Genomic DNA, 11,665 nt, shown 5'->3' with positions numbered 1-11,665 from the left:
TGAGAGAAAAGAGAAATGCAATTGCTGGCTATCTAAATGTGTCATAGCACCTTGTATATGCCCTTTTTTAATATACTGTAATGAAAGATTAGAGCAGTAAATACTGAAAAGTCTTTTATGAAGGAGTAGAGTAGTAATCATTAAGACATTTATTCCTATAATAATTCTGTTACAATAGGAATAGGGATGTGAGAAGTAATAATATAGACATTTATTCTTATAATAAAATAAAATAAACAGGAAGTAGGGGAAAAGCCAAAACAGTAAATTTAGAATATGGAGAAAATCGAAGCGTTTAAAATCTGAAAGGATATTACAGTTTGTCTTTCTTTCAATTAATTTTTTAATTATTTTTATTGGAATATGTATTTACATTTTTGTACAAAAATAATTTTTAAATAATGTTTAAGTAAAGGGCAAAATGGTCACTCAGTTTTTAATGAGTAAATTTGTAAATTAACTTTGACTTAAGGTTGGAATATGTATTTACATTTTTGTACAAAAATAATTTTTAAATAATATTTAAGTAAAGGGCAAAGTGGTCACTTAGTTTTTAATGGGTAAATCTGTAAATTAATTTTGACTTAAAATGTTAACATTTATAATATAGTATGATGATGATATCTTTAAAATCTTACACCGAGTCGTAACAGATGTAGAGTAAAGCATTACCAAAACAACAAAAATAGGAGTACCAAAAAGGAAAATTCAATTTTTTTTTTTAACATTTATATATTTGCAAATTAGCGGCGGTACATATTTCTCTCTTACTACATCACCATCTATTACGTTCCCTGAGGAAGCATTTCCGCTTTGTTACTCTCTCTATCAAATCTCTACAATTTCATAATTGGGAAGTTCTAGAATCTTCTATTTGTACAGCCATGGCTTCTGAGAATTTCAGCGACAAAAACGCTGTTTTTCGGAAGCTCAAATCCAAGCCTGATAACAAGGTTGTCTTTTTATTTTTTTAAAACCTTTTTTTATTTCATTTCTTAATTTAGATTCAAAACATTGAGATCTGATTTTAGATCTGTTAGAATATAATTCGAATTTTGATATTTTTTTTGTTAGATGTGTTTTGATTGCAATGCTAAGAATCCTACGTGGGCTTCGGTGACGTATGGGATCTTTTTGTGTATTGATTGTTCGGCAGTTCATCGCAGCCTCGGTGTTCACATCAGTTTTGTTAGGTAATCTTTTTCTTTTTAGAACCTGTTTATTTTGGCTTGGCGAGCTGATTTTCTGCTTGATTCTTGCTTAGCATGGCACCTTTACTTTTTAGGTTCGATGAAGTTGAAATTGTTCTTAATAACATGTTAAAAGTTGTGATTTTGGTGTAAGTTAGACGCCAGTGAAATGCATGAGTTGGTAAGTGCTATGGTAACATTCACTTATATTGTGATATTTGTGGTTTTTGTATGTGGCGAAATCAGAGGGCTTAATTTCTCGCTATCAAACCGCTTTGGAAAAGTATCTCGAGACCCCGAGGACGTGGAGTTGCGACCCAGTCCCCTCCCTCGGGGCTCGTTGAGGCCCGACTCAAAGAAGACGAAGATCGAGGCTGGAACAAAAAGGGGAATTCCCAAGGCTTGCGGCTAAGTCTGACAGAGCCGGCCTACCCAAAGCCTGTGTCGAGGCGTCACGTCTAGCCGTTCCATCTCCATGCTTTTATAATTAGTGTATATTGTACTATCAACGTTTCCTCCTCCTATATAAAGGGAACCCTCACCCCCTTGTAAGGGGCTGATGTTGCTCCAACTATTCTCCACAAGATCAATAATATCTCTCTCTTTCTTCTCTCTAACTTACTCGCTCTCACTCGCTCGAGGCTACTCTAAGCATTGATTGCTTTCATGCTTGTTCTTCATTTATTGCTTGATATTGGCCATAAAGAGCCTTCTTTAATTATATTCTAATTGTTATCTCTTCCCCGGTTGCCCCCGATAGCTCGAGCTCGAGCTGGATATCAACCCCGAGGCCGTTCATCGAATCAGTCCCAAGCTCGGGCAGCAAACCCCTAGGTTTGATTACTACCCCGTTTTAGCTTGTATCTCATCGTTAAACTTCACATTCTTAGCATTAACTGCTCTAACAACTAGCATAAAAATAGATCACGTATTTTTAGAATCCCATTTTATAAATTTAATTGTTGTTACCATTTTCACGATAAACAGTTTGGCGCCCACCTTGGGGCTAAAAATAATAGTGATTATTTTCTTGCTGGTTTCATTACACAAACGCAAGCTATCTTTCACACTTTTTCTTGTCTAAGATCTCTTGATTTCAGGTCGAAATGTCTGGCTCGGTAAACAGGGTTGAGAACGACTAGCTCGAAAATCGCGGCGAAAACGATGTGGTTGTTCCAGTTGTTGGCGCGCCACCGCAGAACCCCGATAACGCACTTGGACTGATTCCAGCGTACGTGGGTTCGCAAGACGCGCAGCAGGTTGACGAAACCTCACACACCGACGAAAGCATACAACATGACGACCAACAGGAAGCCCAAAAGACCCTAGCTCGGGAAGCACATGAATTTAGTCTTCACGATATTTTCGAAATATTGCAGACACAACAATTGACCATCGCTCAGTTACAAAGCTATCCAAAAACTCCCAGTATAGCTGCACCGGAAACAACTCCCCCAACCGAACAGGTGCCCGAGAGATCAAGCAGTAACGGATCGGTAGCCGGTCTCGCCATCGTGGAAATGCTGGAGGACCTCACCAAAAGGATTGAGTCAGGCAAGAAAATGATAGCAGCCTACGACAAGAAGGTCAAAACATACAACTTCAGAGTCAACCAAATCCCGGGCGCGCCCCGGGTCCTGAAGGGTGTAGATTCGTGGAAGTTCGTGCAACGGCCATTCCCTGATGAAGCGGCCCCGGAGCCCGATCCAGAGAAGTTCAGAACGCCGGAACTTCCTCAGTACAACGAGACCTCAGATCACAACGAGTGCATCGCTGCCTATACGCGCGCGGTAAAAGGTAATGACCCAAAAGACGATGAGACTGAGTCCGTCTTATTGAAGAGGTTCGGGGAAACAACATGTATTTACGCCAAGCAATTAAAGAATATCTTTCAATATCTCGTACTCCAAAAAAGAAAATTTCGGCATGCTCACGGCAAGGATTCCCTATACCAAATACGTCCCGAAATACTCGGAGACTTAGCGTCAACAATGTGGCACCCGCACGACCTCAGGGTCGGAACTCCGGCCTCATAAGACCCCAACGAGGCAATTCCGAGCTCACGAGTAACGACCTTCGAGCCTAAGCCAACTCGATGACTCGGAGACTGTCGCCAATCGCCATACGCGGGAAAACCCGAGGCCGTAAGACCCCGAGCGGGCAGACTCGGTCTAAGCCAGATCTATTTTACATAGCAACAAAAACTGTAAGACCTCAACAGGCATGACAAAACTGTAAGACCTCAACAGGCATGAAAATTTTGTAAGACTTTACTACAGACATAAAACTCAACCCCGAAGTTTAGGCTATATGTCGCATTTGTAAGACTCCCGAAAGGGCATACCCTCGATGTAGACGCCTAAACTATTACTCGGGATCAAAAATGGCTCTGGCCAAACACATATGACTACGGTCAGAACGGCTGCACCAGCCAAATTAACGCGACTCGGGGACGCCCGACTGTCGCTAACAAAATCGCAGGCCATTACTTCGAATCTACTTCGAAAAGAACCGGTTAAAACAGGCTACTCTCAACAGGCAAACGAGCTTCGACCATGTCAGCTCCAAATCACAAGGCTTTGATCTACTCAGCCTACGAGCTAAACCTTACGAGGTGCTCGAACATCGCCGCTAACGACTTGAAATCGAGGTTCTTCCCGCATAGGTAAACCTTCAGGGTTTATAATGTGGTAAGGGAAAAGGTTGTTGGAGATGAGGAATTACTATTTAGATGAGGATGTGTGGAAGAAACGGAATCAGGGGTCGGAAAAAGAAAACGTTTGACAAAATACTCTATGTTTTAAGGAGGAATTTGCAGGATATGCCATGGATAGCTATACGGGTTATTGAGAGTCTAACAGAAGGCAGGGTTTATAATGTGGTAAGGGAAAAGGTTGTTGGAGATGAGGAATTACCATTTAGATGAGGATGTGTGGAAGAAAGGGAATCAGGGATTGGAAAAAGAAAACGTTTGACAAATTACTCTATGTTTTAGTGCAATGTAAATCAGAGAATAAAATTCAACACCCAAAACTTCTCAATATGTACAATTAAGAAAGAAAGATGACAGACTGTGACTAATAAGGCAGTGTCTCTCAGAGAATACATATGAATAGTTAGGGAAACTTGGAAGGTTTCGATATAGTCTTGCTCGTTTTTGCATTCATCCATAAATAACTCCACTATTTTGGCACCACTTCTTATTTTCCACAAAATTCCAGAAACCACCCCTTTCACATGTGAACTTCTGTTGTGGCAACTCTGCCTATCCAGATTATGGGGGGCATGGACGGTGTGCTATTGAGTATCTTTGCTGCCTTTTGTTGGGATTGCTTCAAAGCAAAGAGAGAGTGATGTGGAAGGAGATGTCAGTTCATGTCTTTGGTCACTGTTGTTAAAAGGGAGGAGAGAGTAGACTAGCTGTTAATATTTTGGTTTTGCTGGTTAAGATGTTGGTGGCAGGCCGACAGGCTTATTATTATTATTATATTATTTTTTTTTTTATAACTATAATGGGGCTGGGGGACAAGGGCTGATGTGGCCAAACAAGAGTGAGAATAAATCTTCTGCCGTTGCTTTATCATATTATTATTTATAATTTCTATTTTCTGAGCCCTCAAGGTATTCGTACACACTACCCTCCCCAAACTCCACTTGTGAGATTATAGTTGGTTTGTTGTTGTCGTAGTTGTTATTGTAATTTCCATTTACTGAGAAGCTGAGTCTTGCAGATCAACAAATTTAGATTCGTGGACTCCAGAGCAGTTAAAAATGATGTACTTTGGTGGAAATAACCGTGCTCAAGTTTTTTTCAAGCAGCATGGATGGAACGATGGAGGCAAGACTGATGCCAAATATACCTCAAGGGCTGCTGACTTGTATAGGCAGTTACTCTTAAAAGAGGTTGCTAAAAGTACTGCGGAGGATGCAGGTTTGCCAGCATCACCTGTTGCTTCTCAGGCTGCACAGGCTACTAATGGATTTCCAGATATTAAGACCAGTGAACCAACAAAACAAACGTCTTCATTGAAGGACGAAAAAACCGAGGATTCTGCTTCACCCAAAGCCTCTCAAGTTATTACCACCTCTTTTAAGAAACCTATAGTTGCAAAGAAAGCAGGGAAGTCAGGTAGACTTGGAGCTCGCAAACTTACTAAAAAGGTACTTATTAGACATACAGCCAAGAACTTGGGCATAGACGTAAGTTGGATGCTTTGAAATGAAGTGATATCCTGCATTATGCTTATTTGACCCCCAAAAAAAGAAGTAATAACCCCGCTTTTATGGTGGTTAACAAATTTGTCGTAGTAATTTTAGGTTTCTAGTCAATTGACTATTTGCCGATGTACAGCCAAGTGAAAGTCTCTATGACCAGAAGCCTGAAGAACCGCCCATTCAAATTTCCTCCTCCAGCACTGCAAGTAATGCAACAACTGTTGGTTCATCGTTCACATCTCGTTTTGAGTACACAGACAATGTCCAACCTGCTGAGACGAGTTTTGGAGGCCCTCGTGTTCTTAACCATGTAGCCCCTCCGAAGTCCTCCAACTTTTTTGCAGATTATGAAACGGATAATGGTTTCACAAAGAAGACAAGTTCCAATTCTTCAAAAATTCAAGTGAGTTCTTATTCTAGCTTTTATTTTCCATGATCATCCAGGATTTCGTTAAAGCTGGTTCAATGAAATATCAAGAATCAGCTCAGTATTTTTTGCATAGAAGCTTAGTGGCGTAAAACTAGGTTCAAAGAGAAAAGGGATAATCTTTATCATGTATGTTTATAAGTAAAGTTTAACGGAAGGAGAAAGGTGGATATTATTGTGGTGTGGCTTTTGTCTTTGTTTTTCTATTCTATTGAGCCCCAAAAATATTGATATCTTGGTCTGATGTTCCCCTGTTACAGATCTCACTGTACCAATTTTTCTTTTGGTCTTTCTGAAACTGACTCAATATCATTCATCCTCCAACCACACCCCCCCCCCCCCACAAAAAAAAATTACTTAATAAAAAAGGAATCGGTTGTGAGAAACACCAAACTTGTGATTCTTGTCATTAGAAATTGGTGAAGCCGCTTGAAGTTTGTTTTGATCCTGTTTCGAGTGTCCTGGATTGTCAACAAGCAAGACTCAGTTCTATTGGAGCTTTGGATTCTTCTGTAGCTATTATTTCATTGATGAAATTCACCATGCGTTCTGGAGTATGCTTATTGTCCCACTGACCTTCCCACCAACAAATTTCTGCATTTCAGAGCTTGTTAGAGTATATATATATCCTTGTGCAAAAATCAACAAAGGATTAATTTTCATCCTACTCTTTTTGTACCTCAATTTTCTAGTGTTTGGTTACTTATTAAAATATTTCAGGTATTCCTAGACTGCCTAGAAGAAGGTTCTTGCTTCTCTTTTTGCATCATTAGTTTTTGGATGTTTCTGTGTGATTATGTTCCTTTTCTCTCTCAGTTGTTTTCTTCCTGATCTATCTCTTAGATGTTTACTTGTGATGTTTGTGTAGAATCCAAGTTTTTCCTTCTCTCTGCTTCTTGATCTTTATCCATTGCTATTAAGATGTTTTACCTTATTTGTTTACATTCTACTCTAATCAGATTGAGGAAACTGATGAAGCAAGGAAGAAGTTTTCTAATGCCAAATCCATTTCATCTGCTCAATACTTTGGTGATCAGTCTAAAACTGAAATGGAAGCCTCAGTCTCTCTACAGAAATTCTCGGTATGCTTGCTTATTTTTCACCCTCCTCCCAGTTTAAGTGGTTTTGACCATATTTTAGAATGACTTTTGACCTTATTATCACAGTTTAACTAACAATAGTAGACACTTATTAAAGTATTAAATAAACTAGGATAGAATTGATATCAAACAATTAAATTTATGTTCCAAAACTAAATAAGTCAATCTGTATTTAACTATCAATATTGGGCAACAAATTTAGAACAAGGGAAGTATAAGTATGTCCTTATCATTTATATAGGCGTGTACCTACTGTTTTTGTAAAGCATTGAATCCTTGAATTGCCAGCTACCAGTGACCGACCCAAATATTCCTTATAGTTTTCAGAATCTTTTCCATTCCTAACTACTACAAACATCCCTACTTCACAGCAACATATGTACCCCTATGTTCCTTCGCTTTGTTTCTCCTTTTGATTTTTATCTCATTCAATAATGAGAATTTGCATTAAGTTTAATGTATCTCTAATTAAAGTTTGTTGTGAGAACTGAGAGCTTCCTAAGTACATAACTCATTAGAAACCAGGATTTGGGTTCTGAACATGATGAATGTATATGTGTTGATAGCATATCTTCCGGAGACCCCTGCTGACGTCTCCAGATTTCCTGAAGTTCTCGTTAACTGCACATCTCGGTTCAGAAATTATAAGCCAATTCCCTTTCGGGGTATGCTGCAAACGTGCTATCTGTTGGTGGCCGTTTCAGCTTCATTTACCTATTTTGCAGGCACTGGACCTCTTTTTTGGCGGCAGTTCAGGCAGCACGTGCTTTTTCATCCTGTTCCCTCTTCTTCTTTTTTCGGATCATTCTTCCTGTCACTTTTTCTAGTAGCTTTTCGGTCTCTTTGTAACTTTTTTGGCTGCTTTTCAGTCACCAATTCAAGTGAAACTCTTACATGATGATTAAGGAAATTGAGGGAATTTTCTATTCTCTCGTTTCACATTTATCGTGCTGTTTAATAGGGAAATTGAGGGGTAGAGAATGCCTGTACATGATCTAGCTGATCCTCTTCCTATTGAACACATTTAACAGACTTCTCGGGACCAACTTTTGGTAGGAGTTAAACAGTTTGTTTTGAACTATTACCTTCCAATAAGCCTTTCACGGATCATATTGCAAACAAGTTGTCAAAATAATGTATCTTTAATGACTCAAAAAATATAATGTACTGCCAAAATATTCAACCCTTGGATTCTTCTAATAACTGCTCGTTTGAGCTTATTTTAGCAGATTCAGTTACAACAACAACAACATCCCAGTATAATCCCAATAGTGGGGTCTGGGGAGGGTAATATGTACGCAGACCTTACCCCTACCCCGAGGGGCAGAGAGGCTGTTTTCAGGAGACCCTCGGCTCAAGAGAGCAACAAGAGACGATATATTAGTATTATCAATAAACTAATAATAAAATAACATAAAATACATAACATAAAATAACAAAATAACAGCAATATAGGAAATATAGGAAATACCAAAAGGATGGAAGATATACTAATATCCAACAGATAAAGCCTTGCATCAGTAGCATCCTAAGACTAACTCCTAACTGGCTAGTCTCACTCTAGTGTGCTGTAGAAATATTCACAATTTCCGTAACCTACAACCTTAATGCTCGACCTCCACAATTTCCTGTCAAGGGCCATGTCCTCAGTAATCCTAAGTCGTGCCATGTCTTGCCTGATCACCTCTCCCCAATACTTCTTAGGTCTCCCTCTACCTCTCCTCGTGCCCACCACAACCAGTCGCTCACACCTCCTCACTGGTGCATCAGTGCTCCTCCTCTAAATGTGCCCGAACCATCTGAGTCTTGCTTCCCGCATCTTGTCCTCCATGGGGGCCACGCCCACCTTCTATCGAATATCTTCATTCCTAATCTTTTCCATCCTTGTATGCCCGCACATCCACCTCAGCATCCTCATCTCTGCTACTTTCATCTTCTGGATGTGTGAGTTCTTAACCGGCCAACTCTCGGTCCCATACAACATAGCAAGCCTAACCACTGCTCTATAAAACTTACCTTTTAGTAATGGTGACACTTTCTTGTCACACAAGACTCCCTTCGCTAACCTCCACTTCATCCACCCCACCCCTATACGGTGTGTGACATCCTCGTCGATCTCCCCGATCCCCTGAATAACTGACCCAAGATACTTGAAACTACCCCTCTTAGGGATGAGTTGAGAGTCAAGCCTCACTTCCACTCTTGCTTCCATCGGCTCGACCCCAAATTTGCACTCGAGGTATTCCGTCTTCGTCCTATTCAACCTGAAACCTTTAGACTCAAGGGCATGTCTCCAAACCTCTAGCCTCTCGTTGACGCCGCGTCGTGTCTCGTCAATTAGGACTATGTAATCAGCAAATAGCATGCACCATGACACCTCCCCTTGAATATGATGCATTATGGCATCCATCACCAGGGCAAATAGGAAAGGGCTGAACGCAGACCCTTGGTGCAGCCCCATAACAACCGGAAAATGGTCGGAGTCGCCTCCAACTGTCCTAACCCGAGTCTTAGCTCCATCATACATGTCTTTAATCACCCTAATGTAGGCAACCGGGACCCCTTTAACCTCTAAGCATCTCCCATAAGACCTCCCTAGGAACCCTGTCGTACACTTTCTCTAGATCGATAAACACCATGTGGAGATCCTTCTTCTTATCCCTGTATTGTTCCACCATCCTCCTAATAAGGTGGATAGCTTCTGTGGTAGATCGCCCCGGCATGAACCCGAACTGGTTGTCTGAAATAGACACCGTCCTTCGCACTCTCATTTCTACCACTCTCTCCCAAACTTTCATGGTATGACTTAGTAATTTGATGCCCCTATAGTTGTTACAGCTCTGGACATCACCTTTGTTCTTATACAACGGGACCATTGTACTCCACCTCCACTCTTCAGGCATCCTATTAGTCTTGAATATAACACTAAACAATGCAGTAAGCCATTCCAAGCCTGCTCTACCCACACACCTCCACAGTTCAACCGGAATTTCGTCTGGCCCGGTAGCTCTGCCCCTTCTCATCTTACGCATTGCCTCCATGACTTCATCGATCTCAATGTCCCTACAATTACTTACTTCATGGTGACTGTCGGCATTCCTCGATTCCCCAAGTATAATATCCTGATCCCCTTCTTCACTTAGAAGTTTATGAAAGTAGGTCTGCCACCTCCTCTTAATCTGGTCATCTCCCATCAAAACTTTGCCGTCATCATCTTTTATGCACCTCACTTGGTCCAGATCCCGAGTTGTCCTCTCTCTCGCCTTAGCGAGTCGGAATAACTTCTTCTCCCCTCCTTTGTTCCCTAGTTCCTCATACAGACGAGCAAAAGTTGTCGTCTTAGCCTCCATTACTGCCATCTTCGCCTCCTTCCTAGCTACCTTATATCTCTCACTGTTAGCTCTCTTCTCCTCCTCTCCGGTGCTCCCTACGAACCGCAGGTACGCCGCCTTTTTCAGTTATTATTATAATTTGTAAGCCAATTGTTTGGTGCAGCTCATAACAGTGTGCTATAATTAGGTTATCAACTTATTACCTTAGCTCGTCTGATGGGTTTGAATGGACTAATTGACGAAGTTTGCTTCGATATCTGATATTGAAGCTGATCCTTCTGCTACTATATGAAGTTTACCTGAAAACTGAAGAAGCAAATTCAGGTTCTAAAACCTACTTTCTCTCCCTCTTTGTATTCCTAGGGTTCAAGTGCCATCTCTAGCGCTGACCTATTTGGTCAAGATGATGGGGCAGCTTTTGACGTCACTGCAGGAGAACTTATTAATCGGCTCTCTTTCCAGGTATAGTGGCAGTTTTGATACACAAAGCTTCGCTCTTCACCAGTTTCTTTGTGAAGGTATTGTTTGGATCTTCCTTTTCAATGTCTCCTTTTATGCTTCCAGGCACAACAAGATATCTCCTCGATCAAAAATATTGCTGGAGAAACTGGGAAGAAGCTTACCTCCTTAGCATCCACTTTGATGTCTGATCTCCAAGACAGAATCATATGAGGAGACTCTCTGTGTGGTAAAAATGAAACGGAGATGACAGCACCTAAACATCACTTATAGAAGTCAAAAGAGTATGTGACATTCTTTCAGAAGATCTAGAATTCTAGGTCTTGAGAAGCTGGTATCTTATTTCATCGCTTTAAGATATGTCTGTTTTATATTTCCTGATGCATGTGGCTTTTTTGCTTTTGTTCTTTTACTTGCCAAGGCTCTTTAAGAGGCTTTTGAGTGAATATTTTGCTGTGTATTATGTGCTTGTTAGAGTTGAAATAGAAATCACCAAATTGTAATCTAGTGAAAACTGTCTTTGATGTTAGCAAAACTTAGACTAAGGTTCTCTTACTTTTCTTTCAGCCTAGTATGTTAGTTGAGTTAATACCCTTTTTTTGTCTGCATGTATATCAAGTAACAATCCCATCACAACGCATGATGTTAGCTGAATGGCGTTCGAATGTTTTAAATGTAGTATTTCTCCTTTGCGAGTGGAAATCCCTCTATGTTGTAAATTTAACGGGAATATGTTGTAATGCTTACTGATAATGTTTACTTTAGGCAGTGATGGATCCAATAATGGGTTTGCGGGTTTAGCAAATGCAGAGAGAAACGAAAATCAGAGAAAGATTTTTCTAGAGAGAAACTGTATGTATTGGTAGATAGAGAAAACATCTTGCAATACTCCAATTTTCTCTCTCCTTGTTCTCGAATTCCAGGGGTTTAATTGTAATTTCA

General features: G+C 40.4%; 1 protein-coding gene across 1 annotated transcript; it reads left to right on the top strand.

Moving 5' to 3' along the window:
• The first annotated feature begins 657 nt into the window (after positions 1 to 657).
• Positions 658 to 11,289, top strand: LOC104248587 (probable ADP-ribosylation factor GTPase-activating protein AGD8). The gene is made up of 7 exons (XM_009804870.2): positions 658 to 953; positions 1,075 to 1,193; positions 4,922 to 5,351; positions 5,542 to 5,808; positions 6,792 to 6,914; positions 10,628 to 10,726; positions 10,829 to 11,289. Exons 1-7 carry the CDS (start codon positions 885 to 887, stop codon positions 10,934 to 10,936), a joined length of 1,215 nt encoding a protein of 404 aa, XP_009803172.1. The 5' UTR covers positions 658 to 884; the 3' UTR covers positions 10,937 to 11,289.
• Positions 11,290 to 11,665: the final 376 nt, after the last annotated feature.

Source organism: Nicotiana sylvestris, chromosome 8 (genome assembly GCF_000393655.2).
Source record: "Nicotiana sylvestris chromosome 8, ASM39365v2, whole genome shotgun sequence".
NCBI classification, from domain to species: domain Eukaryota; kingdom Viridiplantae; phylum Streptophyta; class Magnoliopsida; order Solanales; family Solanaceae; genus Nicotiana; species Nicotiana sylvestris.
This window is presented reverse-complemented; position numbering and strand designations above follow the sequence as displayed.

Bases quoted from the DNA above. Each gene is read 5' to 3' on its own strand.
- LOC104248587 (XM_009804870.2), top strand. From the start codon at position 885: ATGGCTTCTGAGAATTTCAGCGACAAAAACGCTGTTTTTCGGAAGCTC. The intron at 1,194-4,921 runs GTAATCTTTTTC...TGAGTCTTGCAG, and splicing joins GTTCACATCAGTTTTGTTAG to ATCAACAAATTTAGATTCGT. The intron at 5,809-6,791 runs GTGAGTTCTTAT...TACTCTAATCAG, and splicing joins CCAATTCTTCAAAAATTCAA to ATTGAGGAAACTGATGAAGC.